This window comes from Amblyomma maculatum, chromosome 1 (assembly GCF_055883805.1).
Source record: "Amblyomma maculatum isolate TAMU_Amacu chromosome 1, ASM5588380v1, whole genome shotgun sequence".
Classification (NCBI taxonomy): domain Eukaryota; kingdom Metazoa; phylum Arthropoda; class Arachnida; order Ixodida; family Ixodidae; genus Amblyomma; species Amblyomma maculatum.
This window is the reverse complement of record NC_139344.1, coordinates 297,337,972-297,365,353: the sequence shown is the minus strand read 5'-3', so window position 1 is coordinate 297,365,353 and position 27,382 is coordinate 297,337,972. Positions and strand designations below refer to the sequence as shown.

General features: G+C 46.7%; 1 protein-coding gene across 1 annotated transcript in view; it reads right to left on the bottom strand.

The window, feature by feature from the left end:
• Ide (Insulin degrading metalloproteinase) overlaps window positions 1–27,382 on the bottom strand; it is a 192,390-nt gene that overhangs the window by 17,458 nt on the left and 147,550 nt on the right. The window contains exons 24-25 of the mRNA XM_084591631.1: window positions 10,436–10,583; window positions 10,297–10,358 (exon numbers count right to left, since the gene is read on the bottom strand). Of these exons, the coding sequence (XP_084447757.1) occupies window positions 10,297–10,358; window positions 10,436–10,583 (210 nt within the window). The remainder of the gene's footprint in view (window positions 1–10,296; window positions 10,359–10,435; window positions 10,584–27,382) is intronic.

The window sequence follows — 27,382 nt, the reverse complement described above, 5'->3', positions numbered from 1 at the left end:
CGTACAACATCTGCAGAAGAAAATTCTTGCAGATCACTGTATGCCTGCTCAAACTGCCTTGCCAGGAGTACTGCTCTAACAAACGAGAGAGACGATCTTTCAAGAAGAAGACGTTCGCGCAAGCTCCGAGACGAAATACCCGCAACAAACTGGTCACGCAGCGAATCTTCAACAGGAAAAGAGCACGTAGAAGAAAGCTCCCGCAATGCAGTGATGTACTCATTCACCGATTCACCAGATTGCCGGACGCGCCTACTAAAACGATGCCGTTCGGCAAACAACATTGCTTGTTGCCGAAAAATGAGCACGTAGAGCGGCGATTGCGATATCATGCGATGATACTTCAGGCCTTGTGTCGCATGTGCCCTTGCTATCTCCCGATGCTTTATCAGTAGCAGTTTGCTCACAGAGCTTGGCGTTATCCAAAGATGGAGGGGGTAAGGTGTAAAATATGCGCTGGCTTTCTACGCCGAGACTGTGAAGAAGTAGTGCCTTGCAACTATCCGGCGTGTAGTCGGAGGCACTCGAAACAAGCAGGTAGCTCTCGAAGATGCGGAGCCATTGTAGTCACGCAACAGCAGGTTGGCCAGGCGCGGGCAGAACGGGGGCGGCGCCACGAGTCCCGAAACGCTCATGGCGCCGGAGAGCAAGCTGCGATAGTCAGGCCCCTCGAAATCGGCCAATCCTCGTCGCCAATGTTGTAGCGGCGTGTGCCACAGATGCACACGGACTGCCAAGCAACCGAGAAATCCCCCTTTATTTCAACATGCAGTCACTTTATATACACAGAGCGACACTGGTGCCTCTGGTGGCAGGTGATCACAAACTAGAACTGAAACCAAATATACAACAAATATGGTGCAATGGACTATGACAGTGAAACACACAAAAATGACAGGGCCAGCATCTCATTTGTCATGTCCGTTACACCATATTGTTTTGTGAATCATGAACCAACTAGCCCAAACAAAAGTTCTTCAGCTCAAAAGTGTCTCATAGTAAATACAGTCGAACCCGGATATATCGAATTTTGGTTATATCGAACTCACGGAATATCCCCTTGAAAATCCCATGCAAAAGTATAGGAAAGCCGCTTCATATATCGAACTCAATTTCACCGGTCGTTCGATATATCGAACTCTGCACCACGCACTGGAAAGTGTGCCTTCCCCAACGACGATCGCATCACCCACGGCCGTCTGCCGCGTGACGTTTTCAAGCCACGTGCGGAAGGAATGAGAGGGGACAGTTCAGCTAGGGCAGCGCCGCGCCCATTCTCCAAAGGCACACGCATCTGTGGTTATCGTTTCTCGCACGCCAGCACGTGACGTTTGCAAGCTATGTGCATGAATGAACCAGAGAGAACCGTTGGGAACGAGAGGGGAAAAACGCGTAGAGCGAAGCGCAAGGGCGTGCCCATTCTTTTGACGAGCTATTTCTCTCTTTCTTCTTTCCCAGCCTTCGTTCACAGTAGCACGCGCTACGCATGCGCCAAGGCCCGTTTTCAGACAGAACGTCGGACGCTTTCTCCAGCGTGTGTTGCGAACCCTCTGCGCGCGGCGACTGACGTGGCTATGGCGCCTGCGGAAGTAGGAAGCGGCAGATCTATCTATCTATCTATTTTTTTTTTTTTTTTGCAAGTCGTTTGTTCTTATCGTTGTGCTGTACGCGCGCCGTAGCGTAAGATATGGCGTTACGAAGTGGACTTTTTTTTTTTTTTTTTTTGCGGGAGAGAGAGAGAGGGATATTTTAATGGCAACAGGAGATGTCTGCCTGGTGGTAAGCCTAGCATGCTACTCCTGATGAGGGTTGAGGGATGAGGATGACAGAGTGTGGGAGGGGAAGGGGAAATAAATGAGAAAAAAAGAGAATCGGTGTCGCACACTTTCACACGCACATAAGCACACACAGATGAGTTTTAAAGGGTATTGATCAACCCTGTGTCCTTAAGAAAAGTTAACTTTCACACGCACATAATCACACACAGATGAGTTTTAAAGGGTATTAATCAACCCTGTGTCCTTCAGAAAAGTTAGTAAGGCCTTGGTAGCTCGCGCAGCAGACGATCCGTCGCACCAAGGACCCAGGACATGTTCAAGGCGCAAGGTTGTTTCTTTAGGTAAGCTTAAATTATTGCGCAGTGTCCTGCGATGTGCAGTAAACCGTTGACAGGAGGCTACCAAATGTTCAAAATTTTCACACACATCACATGTAGAGCACAGAGGCCTGCTCGCTATGCCTATTTTATGTAGGAAGTAGTTTGTGTATGACACATTTAAGCGGATTCTGTGTAGACAGTTTCGATGCCACCTGTTCAAATTGTGAGGAATTCGAAAGACGCAAGTGGGATCTATTCGGTGTAGAGGTCGATATTGATGGTTCGGGTCACACCACAGAGAGCGCTGCAATCGCCATGATTCAGTTGCTACAAGTCTTGCTGCATCTCTTCGTGAGAATGGTATTGAAATTGTCCTTGTGGAATTGTTTAGTTCTTTTGCAGCGGCGTCTGCGAGGTCGTTGCCCGCGATGCGGGAGTCGTTTATCGTTGCATGTATGAATCAACGAAAGCACGTGGTCAGCTGCGATCATGACATCGGCGTTTAGCATTTTTCGCTTCAAACAGCATTTGCAACTACTTTATCACGCTTTCCAATGAATTTAAGGCAGTAGACTACGCCCGCCCCTAGCGCGGCGTGATAAATCGAGCCAGGCTTGTGCAGTCAAGCCATCACGGGCAGTCTGCCAAGTTCGCTCCCTGCCGCAGCAGGAGCTATCAAAAGACGTTATTGCTGCGCAGCATCTTGGCACGCCGCCAAGAAATGAGCTGTGGATGAGACAACCGAAATGGAGTGCGACATGCAAGCGATAACGCACAGAAACCTTGTTTTGAGCTGCCACGGTGGCTGGTATGGCAGAGAGAAGCAGTTCCAACAAGTTGGAAATTTTTTGTTCTGTCGCTGCCGCTCGTCGCTGAGATCGCTTAATTGCTTGCATGTGAGCGAGCTGGCCTTAACGCTTTTTTTTTCTGAATTCTCGAGAGCAAAAGTGGAGGGTGGGTTCATTATGCGAGTGAGTTGATTACGCGACAAATACCGTATCGTTGTTTCGCATCGTAAGCACCATCCCAAGCCGATTTCTGTATGAATTATCGATATATCAAACTATTTCGCAATCCCCTTCGAGTTCGATATATCTGGGTTCGACTGTAACTGATGCGTGTAGTCTGCACCATGAGGAGAGGCTCAGTCATATTCATGACCAGTGACACTCACTCACACTCATGCCTGCTCACTCTCACATCCACTCACTTACACTCACATTTATGCCTCTCACATTTGCACTCATGCTCACATCCACTCACTAGAATTCCCTCATGCCCCCCGTACACTCGCGTCCGTTTTAGACCCAAGTCTGTGCACATTCACTCTGAAGTGACCAGATGCCTGCACTCGACAATGCTAGCAAGGCAGAAGCCAGCTTTATTGTGCTGGGCGTTGCTTAGGTGCCCATGCAGGTAAGAGAAAGGGAATCAGGGAAAGTGATAGTGGCCGAGAGCTGCGGCGCGCTGACATCATAACAGTCTTCTTTCCCCTGGGGGAGAACCGCTGTGGAGGCCTTCGTGTTCGCGTAGACCTCCACAGTAGCGGTGTGGAATACAGGGGTGGTAGGAGTGAAGACTCAGGCAAATTTTCGGTAGGTGGGTCCCCTGGTCCTTGCGGGCCTGTGGTGCCTTCCGAATGGATGTCGGTGGGACGCTGGCCTGGTGAGTTGGCGGTCGCAGGAGTGTCCGGAAGCTGCCACTTGACCTGGCCCAAGTGACAGCAGACGGTCTCCCCAGTAGAGCCCATCTACAGTTAGCATCCCGGCTCCTTGCGTTTCCCTTACCGTGGCCGGAGTCCAGGGCTCTCCTTGTCCAAAGTTTCCCACCCACACTGCATCGCCCTTCTGCAAAAAGCCGGGTACATGAGCATGGCTGTGGTTACGTTCAACAGGGGTGAAGGGCAGCACAGTGTTGTCTAATCTGGAACGCGGCTGGAATTCCAACAGATGCATTGCCAGTGTCTCTCCGCAAGCCAACGGAGCCCTTCGATAACTATGCAGGACTCTTGCTAAGCGTGATTGCTACGACCCTTGTCAGTTCTTCTTCAAACCCTGTTTTACGGTCCGTACCACTTGTTCTGCCAGCTCGCTTGACTGTGGATGATAGGGGGCTGTGCGCAAATGCATAATGTTATTCATCCGCAGGAAGTCTGCAACTCTTTCCCCGTGAACTGAAGACCGTTATCGGACACGATGGTTTCCGGTATGCCAAAGGTGCTGAATATGGTGTGCAAAGCCTTGATGATTAAGCAGACTGTGGCACTTTTCATTGGGACAACCTCGATCCACTTAGCATGAGCATCTACCACTATCAGCAACATGCACCCTTCAACAGGACCGTCAAAATCAATGTGCAGCCTCGACTAACACCGACTAGTTTCCGGCCAGGGCACCGACTCCTGTCTAGGTGGCATAGGAGCCGGTTGAATGCAAATATGACAACTTTTTACGAGCCGCTCCATGTCGGTATCAATTCGCGGGTACCAAAAGAGTGAGCATACAGTGCCTTCATCATGCCAATTCCCTGATGCGTGTCGTGCAAAAGTTGAAGCATCACTGCTCTTGCCTCGGTGGGCACCACCACGTGGTGGCTCCAGTGCACAAGCCCATGACTGACAGTCAGCTCATCTCTTCTGTTAAGGAAGACTTTGAAAGCAATGTCCTGTTTCACCAGGTCCTGCGGCCAGCCTTCCTGTTCCCATTTTCACACTTTGGTTAACTCCTTTTCTTTTGAAGTCGGTTGCTAGCTGTTTGGCCGAAATCACCTCATCGTTCAGGCTGTCCATAAGAAGAACGTACTGACAATCGTAGAATTCTTCTGTGTCTTCGGGTAGTGTAGATGCGGTTACCGGAAGCTGGCTGAGCGCGTCAGCGGGAACGTTAGCCATGCCCTCCTTGTGTTGAATTTTGTAACAGTAGCAGTAGGCACTCAAGATCAGGGCCCAGCGCTGGATCCGGCCCGCAGCCATAGCAGGGCGGGCTTGTCAGGATGGAAGAGGCCTACGAGGGGCTTGTGGTTTGTTAGTAAATTGAAAACTCTGCCGAGCAGATAGGCTCAAAATCTGAGCACACCAAGCACTGACGTGAGGGCTTCCCATTCTAACTGTGAATAGTTTTGCTCAGCTTCGGTGAGTATGCGGGAGCCAATCGGGCGTAACACCCCCTGGCCCGTATCATGCGACAGCACCACACCGATTCTAACTGGCGATGCATCGCATTTCAGGATTAGTGGCTTCCCGCCGTCAAAATGGGCTCGCCATTTGGCTTCTTTGAGCAGCGCTTTTACCTCTTCAAAGGTTCTCTGCTGGTGGTGGCCCCATCGCCATTTGGCATTGGTGTGGAGAAGCTTGCATAGCAGCACCATCACAGAGGAAGCATTCTTGAGGAACTTGTGATATGTGACCACTCTTAAGAATGGCCACAGTTGAGCTGTGGTTTGCAGCTCGTGGACTTTGAGGATTGAATCAATGTTTTCTGTCTTCGGCTGCACCGATTCAGTGGCCCAGGGAGTCAACTTCAGGCTGTTGAAATTTGGACTTGTTTTGGTGCAAACACACTCCGTTTCATCCATTAAAACCAGTTGTTAGTTCGCGCTCCGTGGTGTTTGTCTTTTCTGTCGTTCAATGTGTTAGCGCGGTGAAACCAATACACTCCTGAATCTTGGAACCGCTGCAGCACTTTGCAAAAGATGGTGCAATCATTCTTTGTTTCTGTAATGATGACGTCATCTAGATAGACTTGCACACCTGGCAAACCTTGCAGTATTGTCTCCATGTATCTCTGTAACAATGCCGGTGTCGACGAAACCCTGAATGGTAGTCGCAGGAGTGGAAGCAATCTCGAGCATTTTAGAGCAGCTTCGGAGTAGAAAAAGGAGTGTTTTGGAGTGGTCTGGTTATGTTTTGGAGCATGTTTTTTAGGATCAAACGCTTTCAATAATTAAAATTTTCTATCCGTAACCAAACAAAATCCATTCTTTTTTATTCAACATTCAATACACATCTCTAACAAGACAAGATAAAAGGCTAAAATATGTACAGATGTTTCAAATAATCCCAGCTGGCATAAACAACAATTTGGAACAGACTAGCAGCAAACAGAATGCTCGCTTCTACATTTCATAAGGGGGCATCAAGTTCGACTAAAAGTTTTAGGCTATTTTAACTTGATAGATTCCAACATAAAGCCTACCCTTTAGATGCGCTCAAGCATCACCACTGGTTTCGAGTTCAGATCTATCTTGTGCATATTCTTTTTAGTCCTATGCCTGTATCAATAAATTTCACAGCACTACTCAGTATAGTGCCTTCAGGGAAGATACGCGGCACTTAAGAGATAGCCTTTTCCTCCTTAAGCTTCTTTACTTCATTATCTTCTGCCAGCGACTCCTCACATCCGCGCTTAAGACTTGTTGGGGGTTCCCTAGTTTCAACACACTGCCGATAGGTCCTGTGTGGCTTATGTGGCTTACCTATACTCTTGAGAATATTTCTTGTACCGTATTTCTACGACTAAGTCGACTCGAATGTAAGTAGCCCCCCCTCCAAATCGCATGTCCCGGAAAAGAAAACACAAAACATACCGCAGTGGATGCTTTCGCAGAATTAACGAAAGTTTACTGTATTCAGCAGCGACATGACAGCTGCACCAGGTTCATGCAGGTCCTTCCTGTACAAAAAACTGGCATAAGGAATCCTTTACTAAATTTTACTGGATTTTTCTGTAGGATATACACCTCCGTGCAGTTCTAGTTTAATTTTATTTGCAAATATGATGTGATTTTTGCTTGCAATAAACAAGATGAACAGTGTTTGCTATTTTTAATTGTCCGTTTTTCCTTTTTATGATCAGATATTCAATATTTGAAGCCTTTTTTCCCCCCCCCCCCCCATATTCGTATTAGATTAAAATTTTGCTACCGATTCTGATTTTTTATTTTTTTCATTTTTGCCTGCTACGTTTGCTTTACTTGGTGCCATTTACTTTTCTCCTTCTTGTTCACTTTGCTTCTGTATAGTTTTTAAGACACTCTTCTCAGGTTGTAACGGCCAGAGACCCCACTTTCTGGATCAGCAGTCACAGCCTCTGCATTCGGATGACAGTTTCTTTGTGCTCCATTTTAACACTCCCCATTCCACCCTAGTCCCTGGTCCTGAAGAAAGGGGTGCTTATAACACTTGTTAGTGATGAATGCACTTGGCCTGACAAACAAAAGTTTTCTTGCTGAATTGTTGGTTAGCAGACAGACTTTCCTTTCATCATCATCATCATCAGCCTGACTATACCCACTGCAGGGCGAAGGCCTCTCCCATATTTCTCCACTTAGCCCGGTTCTGTGCTAGCTGCATCCACTTGACCCCTGCGAACTTCTTAATCTCATCCGCCCACCTAACTTTCTGCCGCCCCCTGCTACGCTTTCCTTCCCTTGGAATCCAGTTTGCTACCCTAAGCGATCATCGGTTATCCTCTCTTCGCACTACATGTCCTGCCCATGTCCATTTCTTCTTCTTAATTTCCACTAGAATGTCGGTAACTTGAGTTATTTCTCTGACCCACTCTGCACGCTTCCTATCTCTTAATGTTACCCCTACCATTTTTCGTTCCATAGCCCTCTGGGTTGTCCTAGAACACTCTTGGTTAGCCTTCACGTTTCAGCGCCATAGGTGAGTACAGGTAAGATGCAACTGTTATATACTTTCCTCTTTAGCGATACCGGTAAGCTGCTTGCCAAATGCGCTCCATCCCAATCTTATTCTTCTTCTTATTTCCTTTTCATGGTCCGGATCTGCGGTTACTACCTGTCCTAAGTAGACATATTCGCCTACTACTTCCAGTACTTCGCTACCTAATGTAAACTGCTGTTCCTTCCCGAGGCTGTTGAACATTAACTTAGTCTTCTGCATATTGATTTGACTTTCCTTTAATTCCGATCAAGTTGGCTGTTTGGTAATAAAAATTTACTGATCATTGAGGCTGCACAGTATTAAGAATATACTACCTGTGTGGTAATTTGCTAAATATATTTGTAACTTGAACAAAATGCTTTTCTGCTGCACCTAAAGAAAAATAAAGAAACCCAGGTTGATAATTTCCTCTACCTGAAGAGAGGAAGTGTTCTGAACTGATCAGATCTGACACTCATCCACAGAAGTCCACTCATTCAACTGGCATCTACTCACACTTGCAACAGCTCACTCACGATCGCCAACACTCAGGTCTGCTCACTCATACTCATCGCTACTCAAACTCACATCCACTCACGTCCACTCACACCCATGGGTGTGAGTGAGGCGATATGCGGGCACTCATGAGTGACCTATGGTTGCTTGGTCTCAACAGCCTCACAGCTCATTTTTAACACCTATTTTGAATCACAAGAATGCAGCCTCAAAGGAATAAGGGAAATGATCTGCATGGTGTGACTTTAGAGGTCTCAAACACGCGGCACGCCAACTCCTAAAATATCAATCTTCGCCCCGAAAGGATGAGCCAGATTCACAAGTGAGCTTTATTCACTAGACTTGTTTTCAACTAAAATAATCGGCTAGAATGAACTTCGGACAGACATCAGCTCGCTTCAATAGTAATCTGCCGAACAGCCCGTCCTCTCCAAATAAATAAGCGACCGTGGTTTTAACCACTGTACTCTTTAAGTAGATCTCTCCCAGTATCATTTATCAGTTTTATTTTTCTACATATTTAACCACAATTATATTCTTGTTACTTCCCGGTTTCTGACCTGCGAGGGATAGAATTTTCTCAACGCGATTACAACTCCCGGTTTAGAAAAAAAGGTCCGAAAAATAAATCTGACCAAGTGGATACAAATGCTGCGCTAAGCCACTTAGTCACAGAAATGAGGAAGTAACTACAGTAGTATTAGCTGTTTCTCTTTTATTCTGGGGAACGGTACCATTGAGAGAACAAAAAAAAAATTCAAGAGCCCCTCCTTTCCCCCACTACCCATACCAGTATCAAGCCTGGTAATCAAAGCTTTAGGCTTGGTCTTGCTTTTCCTGTGACAGCTACATGCAGCATGGGGAGACTAATTCATTCGCATTTATGTCAGCAACCACGTCTAGCTGCTGACAACGTTACATGGCCCTGTATAGCCAAAACCAAATAAAGGAAGACCGGGTTCTGCCCGAAAATTGCAGATTTTTTTGAAACTGACATTCTTGAAATCAACAGCATATCTCCTCCCTAAACATAATAAATCTAATTTCTACACTCGCGGAATCCCGCTATCATTCTCACTGTAGACAATGGGAACTATGAAAAGGGTTTCGCGATCTGGGGCGTACACTCTTAGAAAAAAAGGTAGTAAAAAGGTAGTAACGGCTGCCGTTACTACCTTTTACCGTTACTACATTTGTACTACCTTCTTAGGTAGTAACATTTGTTTTTTCTCGATTTCTCAAAATGCAAATTTTAGAATGTTTACTGGATTACAAAGAGGATAGCCTTGCATCTAGAGCAGATAAAGCAATTATTTTTATTGCAGCGTGCTGCTATGCAATTTAAGTACATTATACAATGTTAGGAGCCGATTTCTCAATTTGTGCCCTCCGAATCAAACTGCTCGTCAACCAGACCTCCCTATATAAACTTGAACAAGTCGTAAAATAAGTAATATCGACTTAATGAACTACTTACTACATTCTGTTCCTTGCACTCTATACTCTCTAGTCCCATGTTAATAGTAGTTTTCTGATCAGTGTTTTCTATTACTCTTGCAAAAAAATAAAATAATAACAATACTGATTAAGTCTGCACAAAAATAAGGATCATCATTATCAGCCAGATCTTGTCCACTGCAGAAGGACAAAGGCCTTTTTCGATGCTCTCCAAATTATTCATCTCCAACCCGTTCTTATTTTCCTGTCTATGGTTACTTGTTAATCAAGGCATAACACCTCTTTCCTATGCCGTGGGACATAACTTGATTCATCTTCAAAACTGCACAGATGGACGAATTTCACCAACTAGCCCGCCAGCCAACACTTCTAGGCATAGCTTTACTTCTCGGTCCTCCAACATATGCTGAAAGTCATCCTCTCAACTGACTCGCACCAAACTTCTCCCAGTCCAGTGGGAGGAAAATGTCCTAGGTAAATACATTTAAATCAGCATAAAACAAACCTCAAGCCTTGATAAATCCAAGATATGTGTTTACAACAAGTGAGATAACAATACCTTGAAGAATGTGAGCAGATCAGCCTTAGTCAATCCCTCCAGACAGGCCACTTCAATGGCATCTGTGAACAACCATTTGTTCCAACAGTATCAACAAGGAAGCAAGTGCCATACAAACGCATGCACACACACCACTCACCTCGGTCAAAGTTGTACTGTTGAGACAAAATCTCCATCCAGTACCTATTTGCCAGCTGAGATAGCTTCTTGGGCTTCTCAAGTCGTCGTGCTGCCAAGGCCGTCTTGTTGGACTCAAACTCTTGATCAGACATGTTTTGAATGTATTCCTGCAATGAAAACCAAAAAACGACTGCACTACAGGGCCAACTTGCTTGGTGCCAGTTGTAACTGAAAAGACAGCTAAATCCATTTGGGCCTCTTGAGTTCATATGTAAAAGGAGGGAAAGAAAAGACCTCTTTTCCAATAAAGTAGTAATTTAGTTGGAAAAAAATGCGCTCGTGTTCTCATCTTTCTGTTGTGTTTGACCTGTGTCATATCAAGGTCAACAGTGAACTGTGTAGTTAGATTTTAGAAAAGTGCTGGACTGAGATGGCCACAGCATACTGTCATCCTCGCCAGTACCTCGGGACAAGGTCGATGCAACAGGTTCACACTACTACGAACAAAATGCATGCAGAAACCTATTGCCAGCGGCATCAACTCGATGTTAATGCTGAATGGTGCAAAGAGCCCTTGCGAACTTTGATTCCAAATATTAAAACACTAAAAATAGGATTACGCCAAACACCTGGAAAGCAAATATAATCACGTGCATAAATCAATGCAGTTTATGTAAGAAAAAACGTGTCACCTTTGTAATACAGCCGAACCCGGATATATAGAACCTGGATAATTCGAATTTTGGTTATATCGAACTCACGGAATATCCCCTTGAAAATCCCATGTAAAAGTATAGGAAAGCTGCGTCGTATATCGAACTCGATTTCACTGGTCATTCGATATATCAAACTACGCACCACGCATTGGACGGTGCACCTTCCCCAAAGGCGATCACATCACCCTTGGCCGTTTGCCACGTGACGTTTTCAAGCTATGCGCGGAAGTAATGAAAGGGCACAGTTCGGTGACAGCTGGTCTGGGGCAGCGCCGCTCCCTTTCCCCAAGGGCGCGTGCATCTGCGGTGATCGCTGCCGCGCGCCAGCACGTCTCATGTGCGTGACGGAACGAGAGGGAACCAATGAAGCTGTGGTGTTCAGGAGAGGAGAAAAACGCGATAGAGCGAAGCGCCGAGCTTTATCTCCCCACTTCCTCTTTCTTTCCCGGTCTTCGTTCGCAGCAGCACGCACTACACATGAGCAGACAAGCCAGCTCAGCCCGTGGCAGACGCTTTTTCCAGTGTGTGTTGTGAATGCTCTGCGCGCGGTGGCTGACGTACGATGTGCGTCTCGTGTTGTTGAACGTGCGTAAGCTGCGATGGCTGTGGATACTAAGAAGTGGCAGTTCTTAGTTCTTTTTTTTTTTTTTTTTGCTGGAGTCGTTTATCCTTGCCATTGTGCTGAACGTGCAGCGGGTAGCGTATGCTATGGCGGCGGCGGCGAATGTCAAGAAGCAGCAATTTTTTTTTTCTTTTGCGAGAGTCGTCCTTTGTCGTGCTGAACATGTGGCGTAACGTAGGCTATGGCGGCTGCGGACGTTAAGATGCAGCAGGACTTTTATTGATTTTTGCAAGAGTTGTCCATTCTTATATTTATGAATCAACGAAAGCATGCGGTCAGTTGCGATCATGACACCGACTTTTAGCACTGTTCGCTTCAAACGGCATTTGCAGCTATCACACTTTCCAATGATTCGTGGTAGTGGACTACTACGCCTGCCCCAAGCGCGGCGTGATAAATCGAACCAGGCTTCTGCAATAAAACCATCAAGGGCACTCTGCCAAGTTCGTTCCCTGCCACTGCAGGATCTATCAAAAGTATAGTCAAAAGATAAATATGCCGTGAGGTTATCGCTGCGTAGCATTTTGGCGTGCTGCCAATAAATGAGCTGTGAATGCAAATTTTCAAATACTCGGGGGAAAAAGTTGGGGGTGGGTTCATTACGCGAGTGGGTTGATTACGCGATAAATACAGTATCATTTTTCACAATCGCAAGTGGCGCCTCAAGCCAATTTCTGTACATCGAATTATCGACATATCAAACTATTTCGCAATCCCCTACGAGTTAATATATCCGAGTTCGACTGTATTATTTTAACTTGCTTTGTAGCGACCTTTCTCGGCCATTTAATATCCGTAGTCAGAGCGAAGCTTTTTTTCATGCGGGGTGGGTGCTTTACTTTCTGCGTGCAATTATCTGCGTCAAACTGTCAGTATTCCGTTTTGCACTAACTGCTGCAGTGTGCGCTTGGCTTCCTGGACACATCTGCACAAAGGGCGTCTCGCTACCCATTGACATGTGCCCTTTGCTGCGTGTTTTGCTTACTGCATTGCATTAGCGCACCAACATTAACTGAAGGTGCTTTAGCAGGTATCACTGAGAGGTTCTTAATGTCAGCAGAATAGTTTTCACAGATACATTAAATGCTCAAGTTGCTATAGATTTGTAGCCTCACATTGACTCCTCTCAGCGGCAAATGAAGCGTGAGCAGAACAATAGAACTGTACACATAGAGATTTTAGTTTTAGGGAACGGGGCTGTATCACACTTGATTTTTCACTTTGCAGGCGCATTAACTTCTAATGATCCCCGTTTGAATTTATTACCTAGGTGTTCTAAAGCTGCGTTATAATTATCCCGTTCGCATTTCTTTGACACTGATGGTACTTTGTTTGTTCACAAGTGTCTGGCCCTTTTATAATGTTGCCGCGTCTCGTTCACAAACGCTACGCTCGTCATTTTGTTATTATGAGGATTACATGAAGACGAATAAAAGGTGGTCGCCTTCCTGCAGTTACTAATTTGCATTGCCGTGATGCAATAATGTATGCAATCATAAGTTAACAAAGCCTGGTTTTCGATGTAACACAGCTTCAGTGAAATCACTTGAGCCATGTGATTCATATATATGTGCTTGCAGGCCTCCTTAATTCAGCCTGCAGAAATAAGCCACAGAACGCGTGTACATCGCACGCGACAAGGCTAATGACGATGGAGCCAGAATGATCCTATGATGAGGTTGGTTGAGAATGCCATCACGTTTAAGCTAACATAAAACTCGAAAAATAAAGTTGGCTGGACAGTTACAGTGTCCATTTTTCTGCCTTATCTGAGCATCAATCTGGCTCCATTGTCATTGGCCTTGTTTTTCATCCAAAAGAAAGAAAATTCAAATTGCCCGCCAATAGTACGTGACTGTGATGTCACTGTGACGGCACGTGTTTTCGTGCCATCACAACGAACACGATTGTATTGCATCACAGTTCGCAAGGAGGCACCATAAAACTAAAGCCCCTCTCAGTCGTCACGCAGGTGTCTATGGGATCCTTCTGCCATGCCTCGGATGTTATTATCCAGTACTGTTTGAAGCATTAAAAATGCACCAAATGTTGCAATGATGACCGAGCCCATGCAGAGCAACCAGTAAGCTCCAAACGCACAGTTCAGCCACAGCATGATGAGCACTCAGCCTCCTTTGGTAATGAGCATGCCTCTGCACTCGGTTTTCTAGACCGAACCTGCACTTTTCGTGAGTCGCACAACTGCGGCTGTTGTGGGCACACTACGTGGTTTTGTTAGCACTGGCACCCTCTTGGACCCAAGCTTTGTCAAGTTTTCGGGACGACAATGTTGAATGGAGTCAAGCTCGTCAACTGCCTTGCCCTTTCGCAGTGACTCTTCAGCTTTTGACCGCAGCTTCATACCACTGAGAATAGTCCCCATCACCACATCTACGCTCGCCTATGCACTGCCAGGAAATTAGTATAAGCAGCCGATGGAGGTGAGGTCGTGGAACAGTAGTCTTCATCAATTCCTCTGCCTCCTGTGATGTTGAAGAGCGCATGTTAGTGTAAATGGCATAAGTACTTTACCGGACACCAGCGCCACAGTTTTTGTAACGAGTCTGTTACAAAAATTGCCTTGGACTCACAGTAATGCTTGCCTGCTACCCAAGTGCCAGCTTTCACAGTGTTGGGGGAGAACATTTGCACCCTGTGGGTCACTGTTGCATGTCAGTTGTGACTGCTGGAGAAATGCTTCGGGCTCAATTTGCAGTTTTAGCACGAGCTACTCATGATGTCATTGTCAGCATTGCTTTTCTGAGCGATTGTGGAGCGACAGTTGATTGCGCAGCAGGCGAAATTTCTCTATGGTGCAATATTTTGCCAACGTTTGTGGAAGAATCACCTAACCCTAAAGATGGAGCATTTTATGGCGATTGTTACCATCCATGGCTGCAATGTTTGTGCCACAGCTCTGCTGAATGAGCAGGCGCCCACTCTGTAAGCCGACATGAACAACGCTGCTAAAAAAATACAGTCGAACCCAGATATATTGAATTTTGGTTATATCGAACTCACGGAATATCCCCTTGAAAATCCCATGTAAAAGTATAGGAAAGCCGTGTCATATATCGAACTCAATTCCACTGGTCGTTCGATATATCGAACTCCGCACCACGCACTGGAAAGTGTGCCTTTCCCAAAGACGATCGCATCACCCTCGGCCGTTTGCCGCGTGATGTTTTCAAGCCACGTGCGGAAGTAATGAGGCAGGGCAGGGCCGCGCCCATTCCCTAAAGGCGTGCACATTTGCGGTTATCGTTTCCCGAGCGCCAGCACGTGACGTTTGCAAGCCATGTGCGTGAATGAACCAGAGAGAACCGGTGGGAACGAGTGGGGACAAAACGCGACAGAGCGAAGCGCAAGGGTGTGCCCATTCTTTTGCCGAGCTCTCTCCTTCCTCTTTCCCGGCCTTCGTTCGCAGTAGCACGCGCTACGCATGCGCCAAGGCCCGTTTTCAGACAGAACGTCGGACGCTTTCTCCAGCGTGTGTTGCGAACCCTCTGCGCGCGGCGGCTGACCGAAGTAGCTACAGCGCCTGCGGAAGTTAAAAAGCGGCAGATTATTTTTTTTTTTTTTCAAGAGCCATCTATTTTTATCGTTGTGCTTTACATGCGGCGTAGCGTAAGATATAGCGTAATGAAGCGGCATTTTTTTTTTCTTGCGGGAGTCGTTTATCCTTGCCTGTATGAATCAACGAAAACACGTGGTCAGCTGCGATCATGACACCGGCTTTTAGCATTTATCGTTTCAAACAGCATTTGCAGCTGCTGTATCAAGCTTTCCAATGATTTTGTGGCAGTGAACTACGCCCGCCCCAAGCGCGGCGTGATAAATGGAACCAGGCTTGTGCAATCAAGCCATCACGGGCAGTCTTTGTTCGCTCCCCGCCGCCGCAGGAGCTATCAAAAGCTAAACACACCGCGACGTTATCGCTGCGCAGCATCTTGGCACGCTGCCAAGAAATGAGCTGTGGATGAGATGACTGAAACAGAGTGCAACATGCAAGCGAAAACGCTGGCGATTTCTGCCGCGGCGACACAGAAACCTTGTTTTGAGCTGCCGCGGTGGCTCGAACGGCAGAGAGACGCAGTTCCAAAGTTGGAAATTTTTTGCTCTGTTGCTGAGGTCGCTTAATCGCTTGCATGTGAGAGAGCTGGCCTTAACGCTTTTTTTTTTCCAAATTCTCGAGCGCAAAAGTGGAGGGTGGGTTCATTATGCGGGTGAGTTGATTACGCGACAAATACGGTATCGTTTTTTCGCATCGTAAGTGCCGTCCCAAGCCAATTTCTGTGTATCGAATTATCGATATATCGAACTATTTCGCGATCCCCTTCGAGTTCGATATATCCGGGTTCAACTGTATTACTAGTGCTCCGTGGCATCGAGGTCATAGTTGTGCCCACATGTGTGCATTTCAAAAAGCCACATCCCCGCAAGTCAAATAAGATCAGCACTACTGACGCAACCGCAATCAGACAGAAGCCCTACCGAGTGTCGTTAGCTTGAGCACCGTGTAACCAAACAAGAAGTTCAGGTGATGTTGAAGAAAGGTGTTTTACCGGAGTCCTTGGGCTGCCCCCGTCATCTTGTTGCAGGAGGAGGACAACTCATGAAGATTTCGTGTTGATTATCGTTGGTTAAACATTGTTTCAAAGAAGGACATTTACCTTCTGCATTCTGACGATGCCATAGGCGGTGCAGCGGTGGCGTAGTGGTAAGACATCCGCCTCGCATGCAAGAGGACCGGGGTTCGAATCCCGGTGCCGCGCAATTCTCCATCGGATAAAAAAAAAAAAAGAAAAAAATTTCCGCGTGTCGATGGAATTCCATAAACAGGCTTGGGGTGCGACCTGATGCAGGTGCACACCTCCGGCAGTGCACTCCCTCATCAGAACAGGAGTCGGTCACCCTGGTGCAGTAATTGGCCGCAACCTCCCATGATTAGTTCTATAATACCCCGGCCCTCAGTCACCAGCGGCTGCGGAAAAACTGACCACGGCAGCGGTCAGACCTGTGACGCAGCAGGGGGTGCTAAGAATTCCTGGCTCCACTGGACAGGCCGCCATTGGAAACTGACCCTGGCAACGTTCAACGCTAGAATCCTAGCTAGTTTAGCAGTGCTGTTAGACGAACTAGAGGGTATGAAATGGGATGTCATAGGGCTTAGTGAGGTTAGGAGGCCGAATGAGGCATATACTGTACTGAAGGATGGGCATGTACTGTGTTATCGAGGTTTACCAGAGAGGCGAGAACTAGGAGTAGATTTCCTTGTCAATAAGTATATAGCGGGCAATATAGATGAATTCCATAGTATTAATGAGAGGGTGGCAGGCATCGTAATTAGGCCTAATAAGCAGTATAAACTGAAGGTTGTGCAGGCCTATGCACCTACATGTAGTTATGATGACCAAGGCAGTTCAAAGCTTCTACGAAGATGTAGAATCGGCAATGCGAAAAGTAAAGACGCAGTATACTGTACTAATGGGCGACATCAATGCCACGGTAGGGAAAAAGCAGGCAGAGACCAGGCAGTAGGCGACTATGGCATTGGTTCTAGGAATAGCAGGGGAGAGTAACTAGTTGAGCTTGCAGAGCGCAATAACTTAAGAATCATAAATACCTTCTTCAGCAAACGGAAGAACCGGTAATGGACATGGAAAAGTACAAACGGGGAGACTAAAAATGAAATTACTTTCATACTGACTTCAAACCCCGCCATTATGTAAGATGTAGAGGTAATCGGGAACGTGCGATGTAGTGACCACAGGATGGTGAGGTCCCGAATTAGTCGAAATCTGAAGAAGGAAAGCAACAGATTAGTAAGAAAGATTGGATTGGATTGGAAAACATTTATTTCGTCGCTCAAGCAGGTCGATGGAGAGACGTACTAGATGGCCGCTAGTCCATGGCTGGCGGCGACCTTATTAGCCCGCTCGATGGCCCGTAGTCGAATCTGCGGGTCCGAGCTGACCAGCACGGCTTCCCACTGCTCGGGAGAAGGGAGCTGTATTAATTCCACCGCAGGTGGATCATTTGCGCAGTTCCAGAGAATATGATCATATGTAGCTCTTTCGCCGCATTTACTGCAGGTTGGATTGTACTGGCCTGGGTACATCAGTGCAAGCACCGCCGGATTTAGGAGAGAGCGTGTTTGTAGTCGGCGCCAGGTAACTTCCTGTGCCTTTGTTAAAGATTTGTGGGGGGGCGGATATGTGCGCCTTTCCAGCCTGAAGTGATGGGTAATGTCATGAAAAGAAATTAACCCGTCCTTCGTGAAATTCGGGTCGGAGGGCGCGCTCACTGCCCGGTCGACGAAACCTCGGGCTTGCGCGTGAGCCGCCTCGTTCCCCGGATTAGACGAGTGGGCCGGGACCCAGATTAGTTCAATTTCCCTAACCGGAGTAGGGGTTAGTCCATCAACGAATTAGCAGTGAGGGCGAGGGCAGAAGATTTCAGGATCTCGCTACAGAATAGATATTCAGCTCTAACCGAGGATGGCGACATTGCCCTAGAAACAATAAACAATAATTTCAGAGATATCATTACTGAGTGCGCTGTAGAAGTAGGCAGTAGGATAGTTAGAGAGGATACCGGTCTAAGGAGACGAAAGATTTGATTAAGAAAAGCCAGAGTATGAAAGCTTCCAATTCAACAGACCGGATAGAACTGGCAGAGATATCAAAGCTAATCAATAAGTGCAAAGTGGCCGATATCAGGAAGTACAACATGAAGAAAATTGAGCATGCTGTAAATAACGGGGGAAGCCTTAAAGCGGTGAAGAAGAAATTGGGCATAGGCAAAAATCAGATGTATGCGCTAAGGGATAAGGTGGGCAACAACATCACGAATATGGACAAGATAGTCAAAGTAACCGAGAAGTTCTATACTGATCTCTACAGTAGCCAAAGTAGTCAGGACCGTAATGAGATTAGCGGTAGGGAAAAACAGTCAGACATTCCACCAGTGACAAAGGACGAGGTTAAGAAAGCAATAGAAACTATGAAAAGGGGGAAAGCAGCTGGAGAGGTTCAGATAACTATAGATTTATTGAAGGACGGGGGGGATAGCATGCTAGAAAAACTGGCCACCCTGTATACGCAGTGCCTGGTGTCATTGACGGTACCGGAACCATGGAAGAACGCAAACATTATCCTCATTCATAAGAAAAGAGACGCTAAGGACATTAAAAATTACAGACCAATCAGCTTACTGTCTGTTACGTATAAGGTATTTACTAAGGTAATCACTAATAGAATCAGGACAACCTTAGACTGCAATCAAGCAAAGGATCAAGCAGGTTTTCGGAAACAGTACTCTGCTATCGATCATATCCATACCATCAACCAGGTAATAGAAAAATGCTGGGAATATAACCAACTCTTATACGTAGCATTCACTGATTACGAAAAAGCATTTGACACAGTAGAAAACTCGGTGGTAATGCAGGCACTGCAAAATCAGGAGGTAGACAAGCCGTACGTGAAAGTGCTGGAAGATATATATAGTGGCTGCACAGCAACCATAGTTCTGCATAAAGAAAGTAACAAAATTTCCATAAAGAAAGGTGTTAGGCAAGGAGACACGATTTACCCAGTACTATTCACAGCTTGCTTAGAGGAAGTATTCAGAGATTTAGAATGGGAGCAGTTAGGGATAAGGGTAGATGGAGCACACCTCAGTAATCTGCGATTTGCTGATGACATTGCCTTGCTAAGTAACTCAGGAGATAAACTGCAAAGAATGTTGGTGACCTGCGGAACTGCGGAGTAACAGCTGCGGAGTAACTTTGAGCCGACGGAGTGTGCTCGCCAATATTTGATAGCGTCCAATCTGGCCGCTGCATGTGTGTGTGTGTGTGTGCGTCTTTTTTATCAAGAACGATGACACGTACGCTTTTTCTTGTCAACAAAAAAAAATAAAATAAAAAAAAAGGACTACGGACTACAAAGCTTTCTCTGGTAACGCATTCAATATACAAGTAAAACAATCGATTGTAGCATCCTAGCTTGAAGTGCCATAATGTTTTACTACGTGATAAAAAATTGCCCACGATCACGTTAATTCCTAATGCAAAATTTGAGCGCAGCTTATCAGCAGTTTCACCTTTTCAATAGATTGAGGCAAAGATTTCGAGCAAGACATGTATAAACAATTACACTTTTTTTATTTTTTCACACGTATGGCTTCAAGAAACACTCCACTAACAGTTCTTAGCTGTCATGAAACAAGCTTTGTGGTTGGAGAAATGAAGAGAGCAATTGAGTTATCGGGAGGTTGCGGGAGGCAGCGCGTGGGTCCATAGGAACGTTGCGCGACGAACAGATAGCAGCGACTGACTGATGCCGCTGACGCCACTAGAGTGTGAAGCGAGTGAGAGCGGGATGCACGCACCGTGATCCACTGATAGCGAGCCGCGGCGTTTCGGCAACCACAGAGCACCCTCGCCGCCACGCATGAAGAGGAGGGGGAGCCCCGCCTCCTCTTTCTACATGACGGCGACGGTGTTCTATGCAGCATGTCCTTGACTCGCTAGCGGCGTCAGGTCGCTGCTAGCGCTGCCTCCAACAACCCCCCCCCCCCCCCCCTCCTTTTCTCGTGGTCTCCGGTTGCTGCGCGCTCCTGCCCCCCCCCCCCCCCCCCCCCCCTTTTTCCTGCGAGGGTCCGGTTGCCAAAGCACTGGCTCGAACTGAGGGGGCTGAAAGGGAGGGCGGAACTGGTTACGAGGCCAACGATGCCGACGCGCGACGCCGCCGCGAAACCCAGGAACGGGCGCCAAAGGGCTGCACTCTAAAAAATAATGTGAACACTCGCGCCTATAGGCTCTGATGTTTGAATATCTTGTCGTTATGTTTATGTTTGGGTGGCAGCAAAAAAGCACTAGAGTCGTCCTTACTATAACCGATGTGGTTAGCATGTTATTCAAACAGCGTGCTTTGCTGTTCGAATTTCTTTTTATTGCGCTTCTACCACACGAATAGAAGTGCGGTGAGAAGAAATTCAAATAGCGAAGCTTGTACGCGCTCCACAGTGTCCGCATTCCTTTTCATTTCCCGATAGCTTCGGACAACTTGCGCATGTTGGCAGCTGTGGAAGCTAATCTAGTTTTTTTGCACTCCTTTGAACGCCTTTTACATGGCGTTCACTCGAGTGCTTTCCGTAAGCATTATATTGCCAAGCTATCGCGTAAGCCTCCAAGTTGTATATCGGTTAAGAAATCATTCATGCTGCCCCGGGTCGAATTATGACCCAGAACATGGGCAGAAATATCAAGGTACATACCTCCAACCAAAAAAATTGCCCACAATTACGTTACTTCCTAATGCGAAATTTGAGCGCAGCTCATCAGCTGTTTCACCTTTTCGATAGACTGAGGCAAAGATTTCGAGCAAGACATGTATTCACAATTACAGACAACTTTTTTTAATTTTTCACACATATTCCATCAAGAAACACTCCACTAACAGTTCTTGGCTGTCATGAAAGAAGCTTTGTGGTCGGAGAAATGAAGTGCAATCGAGTTATCGTAAGGTTGCGGGAAGCAACGCGTGGGCCCATAGGAACGTTGCACGACGAACAAATAGCAGTGACTGACTGAGGCCGCTAGCGAGTGAAGCGAGTGAAAAACGGGATGCACCGTGATCCGCTGAGAGCGAGCCGGCGTTTCGGCAACCGAACAGCACCCTCGTTGCCACGCAAGAGGGAGGGACCCCCTCCTCCTCTTTCTGCATGGCGGTGACGGTGTTCTACGCAGTCACGATGTCTTGACTCGCTAGGGCGGTAGCGGCACCAGTCAGTCGCTGCTAGCTCTGCCTCCGGCACCCCCCCCCCCCCCTTTTTTTCCTCGTGTTCTCCGCTTGCTGCGCGCGCTCCTGCCCCCATCAGTCGCCGCCGAGTGTATCCCCCCCCCCTCTTCCTGCGAGGCTTCCGTTGCCGTAGCGCCGGCTCGAACTGGGGGGGTGAAAGGGGGGCATAGTTGGTTATGAGGCCTATGACGCCGACGCGAAACCCAGCAACGGGCGCCCAAGAGCTGCGCTCTAAAAAGATATTGTTACAAGCAGGCGAACGCCCCTATGTGTCAAACTCAAGCACCCGTCTCAGGCGCAGCCATAGAAGCGCCAGCAAAACGAGCTACGAGACAGGCCCCCAGTACTGGTGCTGCCCCTGGCGGCCACGTCATGTGTAAAAGTCACACAAAGCGGCCACTCCTCGTGGCACTGTTAGATCACCTCTCTTTTTTACTACCGTAAGCTGGATATTCTTCGTTCTTCTTCTTCTTCTATGCACGCTTACTATCAACCTTCCTGGATGCAATTCTTCCATTCTCCATGCACGATTTGAGTCGCAACGTCTCTGTCTCGCTCAAGAACCACATCGTCTCACTCGTTTACAAATTATGGCCATGCAAAGGTCTAATATGACGCGACACATGCTGCAGCCTGGAGATTTGGTTTGGCTTTGGGCGCCAATGCGACACCACAGACTGCACAATACGCTGGACATTTTGTTATTTTAAGTTGGGTGAGTGGCCTAACCTATGTTATCACTAAAGTGACATCGACAAACCGCTCCTCATGATAGACACAGCTGGCTCACGTGGCAAGATTGAAGTGCTGTATCTTAGCTCCTGTGGAGTTGATCGGTGATAAACTTCGCCTGTCTCGGGGACAACTATTATGCCAATTACAGTCGGACCCGGATATATGTATTGAACTCGAAGGGGATCGAGAAATAGTTCATCGATAATTTAGTTTAAAGAAATGGGCTTGAGATGCCGCTTGTGATCGTGAAAAATACCGTATTTATTGCATAATCAACCCCACTCGCATAATGAACTCACCCTCCACTTTTGCCGCCAAGAATTTGAAAAAAAAAAAAAAAGTGTTAGTTGGCTGCGCGCCCCTCCATTTCGGTCGCCGCATCCACAGCTCATTTAGTGGCAGCGCACCAAGATGCGGCACAGCGATAACATCATGGCATGTTTATCTTTTGACTATACTTTTGACGTTAGCTCCTGCAGTGGCAGGGAGCGAACTGTGATGGCTTGATTGCACAGGCCTAGTTCGATTTATCACACCACACTTGGGGCGGGTCCACTGCCACAAAATCCTTGGGAAGCGTGATAGCTGCAAATGCCGTTTGAAGCGAACAATGCTAAAAGCCAGTGTCATGATGGCAGCTGACTGCATGCTTTCGCTGATTCACAGATGCAAAAATGGACTCCTCTCGCAAAAAAAAAAAAAAAAAATATTGCCGCTTCTTAACATCCGCAGCCGCCACAGCTTATGCTATGCTGCATGTTTAGCACGACAAAAATGGACTCGAAAAAAAAAATTAAAAATCTGCCGCTTCTTAATGTCTGCAGCCGCCATAGCTTACGCTACGCCACACATTCAGCACGACGAAAATTGTGAATGACACTCATAAAAAAATAAAGAATTCCCGTTTGTTAACGTCCGCAGCCGCCGTAGCTACTGCTACGCCGCACGTTCAGCGTGACAAGGATGATCAACTCTCGCAAAAAAAAAATGTCACTTTTTAACGCTTTCCTGTCCACAGGAAAAGGGGTGCTTTTTGGGTGGTGTCATTATATTTTTTTTCCTCAACAAAACTTGTTTGGTACAGGAGTGTCAGTATCAAATTGTAGAGGAGGAATTCCTCTTCACAGTGGTATTAGTGACAGTCAACATATTTATTGAGTAAGTAATGAAAAAAAAAAACTCAGCACAAAAATTGTAGATAAAAGAAACAAACACAAAAGCATCAAAGTTTTTTGACACAAAGAAAACATTTTCAAAATATATGTTTTTTTTACAACAGGAACCAACGCAACAGGGCAGCAAATTCAAGCTTTCTGTGTACATTATTCGCCGAGTTGGGAATGAAAACAGTAGTCGAGGCCGACTACGCCGAAGTCGACCCCTGGCTGTCCTCTAGCATAAAACACGACTCCCTGTGCTGCCGGCGGCAAGTAATTCTGCCCAAAAGATGTCACCCTGCAGGGAAAGGTTGAGGGTCACCGGAGAAGGGGTAGGCAGCGAAAGCGGTGGTTAGATGGCATCCTCGAGGCGCTGCAGATGAAGTTATGTGATGTTAGGAAGATAGTGAGAGACCGGAAAGCGTGGCGTGATATGGTCCATAGGGTCACGAAGAGTCGGACACGACTGAACGACTGAACTGAACTGAACTGCAGATAATAGTTGTGACCTTCAGAGCAGTGATCTCTTCCGATCAGCACGCAGCAAAAGCGTAGCTTTTCGGGGGCAAAAGTGAAACTTATCAAGGCATAGCTGTCGACATTCCGGATCGGTTTGACATAGTTCCGCCATCACTGCTAAAGTCTGAAGAGCTGAATTCATCTTCCGAGTCATCACTGCTGCTGTTCGCATCCAAAAACGAGCTCTTCGATGCATTAACTTCTGCAAAAACGTGCCGTTTCCGCGCAGCAGGAGCGCGCGACGTCATGATGTAAACAAGGAGCACCGATCACCTGATTCCGAAGACTTTCTAGATGGGCGTGGCACGGCGGAAAAAATAAAACCAAAAGCAAAACTGAAAGGACTGAAAGAAGGGTTCCTCTATTTTTCACTGGATGACGCCAATTGTCAAGAAGTGCTTCGAAAGTGGGAAAATTCGAATCATGAAACCATCTATAGCGGGCTATATGGGAATAGGCACGGACAAGAAAGTGTTAACGTCTGCAGCCACCATAACTTGTGCTAAGCTACATGTTCAGCATGACGACAAAACAGGACGACTCGCAAAAAACAAACAAACAAGAAAACAAAAAACAAATCTGTCACTTCTTAACGTCTGTAGCCACCATAGCTTACGCTATGCCACACATTCAGTCCAACGAAAAAGGATAGACGACTCACACACACACACAAAAAAAATACTGCCACTTTATGTCCGCAGCCACCATAGCTTACGCTACGCCGCACGTTCATTGCGACAAGGATGATAGACTCCTGCCAAAAACAAAATGCCGCTCCTTAACGTCCGTAGCCCCCATAGCTTATGCTACGCTGCACGTTCAGCATGATGACAAAAATGCACTCGGAAAAAAAAAATACGGTCCCTTCTTAAGTCCGCAGAAACAATAGCTTACGCCATGTTGCCATTCAGCCCGACGAAAAGAATGGACAACTCTTACACAAAAAAACTGCCACTCAAATGTTCGCAACCGCCCCAGCTTATGCTACACAGCACATTCAGCACGACAAAAAGGATAGACTCTCACAAAAAAAAATTGCCGCTTCTAAACGTCCGCAGCCGCCCCAGCTTATGCTACGCCGCATATTCAGCACGACAAAAAGGATGGACGACGCTCACAAAAAAAAACTGCCGCTTCTAAATGTCCGCAGCCGCCCCAGCTTATGCTAGCCGCACATTCAGCATGACGAAAAGGATAGACGACTCACAAAAAAAAAAACTGCCGCTTCTAAATGTCTGCAGCCGCCCCAGCTTATGCTACGCCGCATATTCAGCATGACGAAAAGGATAGACGACTCACAAAAAAAAACTGCCGCTTCTAAATGTCTGCAGCCGCCCCAGCTTATGCTACGCCGCACATTCAGCACGACGAAAAGGACAGACGACTCTCACAAAAAAACTGCCGCTTCTAAATGTCCGCAGCCGCCCCAGCTTATGCTACGCCACACATTCAGCACCACGAAAAAGATAGACGACTTTCGCAAAAAAAAAAAAAAAAAAAAAAAACTGCCGCTTCTAAATGTCCGCAGCCGCCCCAGCATATGCTACGCCACACATTCAGCACGACGAAAAGGATGCACGACTCTCACAAAAAAAATTGCTGCTTCTAAATGTCCGCAGCCGCCACAGCTTACGCTACGCCGCATGTTCAGCTTGACAAGAATGATAGACTCTCGCAAAAAAAAAAAAGTTTGTCGCTTCTTAACGTCCGCAGCCGCCATAGCTTACCCTACGCCGCACATTCAGCCCGTCGAAAAGGACAGACGACTCTCACAAAAAAACTGCCGCTTCTAAATGTCCGCAGCCGCCCCAGCTTATGCTACGCCACACATTCAGCACCACGAATAAGATAGACGACTTTCACAAAAAAAAAAACTGTCGCTTCTAAATGTCCGCAGCCGCCCCAGCATATGCTACACCACACATTCAGCACGACGAAAAGGATGGACGACTCTCACAAAAAAAATTGCTGCTTCTAAATGTCCGCAGCCGCCACAGCTTACGCTACGCCGCATGTTCAGCTTGACAAGAATGATGGACTCTCGCAAAAAAAAAAAAGAGTTTGTCGCTTCTTAACGTCCGCAGCCGCCATAGCTTAAGCTACACTGCACATTCAGCATGGCAAAAATGAACGGCCCGAAAAAAACAAAACAAATCTGTTGCTTCTTAACGTCAGCAGCCGCCACAGCTTACGCTATGTCGCACATTCAGCCCGACGAAGAGGATTAGCAGTGTTAATCTGTCCTTTTAAGGGGACGACTCTCACAAAAAAAAAACTGCCGCTTTTGAACATCCACAGCTGCCACAGCTTACGCTACGCCGCACGTTCAGCACAACAAGGATGATCGACTCTTGCAAAAAAAAAATTGCCACTTTTTAACATCCGCAGCACCATAGCTTGCACTACACCGCGTATTCAGCATGACAAAAATGTACTCGAAAAAAACAAAAAACAAATCTGTCACTTCTTAACGTCCACAGCCGCCATTGGTTACACTACATTGCACATTCAGCCCAATGACAAGGATGGACTCACAAAAAAATACAAAACAAATCTGTCGCTTCTTAACGTCCACAGCCGCCTTAGCTTGCGCTATGCTGCACGTTCAGCGCGACAAGGATGATCGACTCTCGCAAAAAAAAAAAAAAAAACCTGACGCTTCTTAACGCCCGCAGCCGCCATAGCTTATGCTATGCCGCACATTTTAGCACGATGACAAAAATGCACAACTCGAAAAAACAAACAATAACAAAACAAAACAAAATATTTGTTTCTTAATGTTCGCAGCCACCATAGCTTATGCTACGCCGCACATTCAGCACGACGAAAAGGATGGACTCTCACAAAACAAAATTGCCACTTCTTAATATCCACATAGCTTACGCTACGCCGCACTTTCAGCACGACAAGGATGATCGACTCTCGCAAAAAAAAAGAAAAAGTTGCCAAGTTTATGCTACGCCGCACGTTCAGCATAACAAAAATGGACTCGAAAAAACAAAAAACAAATATGTCACTTCATAACGTCCACAGCCACCACGCTGCACCGCACATTCAGCCTGATGACAAAGATGAATGACTCTCACAGAAAAAAACTGCCGCTTCTTCACGTCCGGAGCCGCCTTAGCTTACACTACGCCACACGTTCAGTACGACAAGGATGATCGACTCTCTGCCACTTCTTAACGTCCGCAGCCGCCATAACTTACACTATGCCCCACGTTCAGCATGATGACAAGGATGAACTAGCAAAGAAAAACAAAAACAAGTCTGTCGCTTCTTAACGTCTGCAGCCGCCTAGCTTACGCTACGCCGCACGTTCAGTGTAACAAGAATGATCTCTCGCAACAAAAAAAATCTACCGCCCACGTCGTCCACTGCGCACAGAGGCTTCACTACACACCCTGG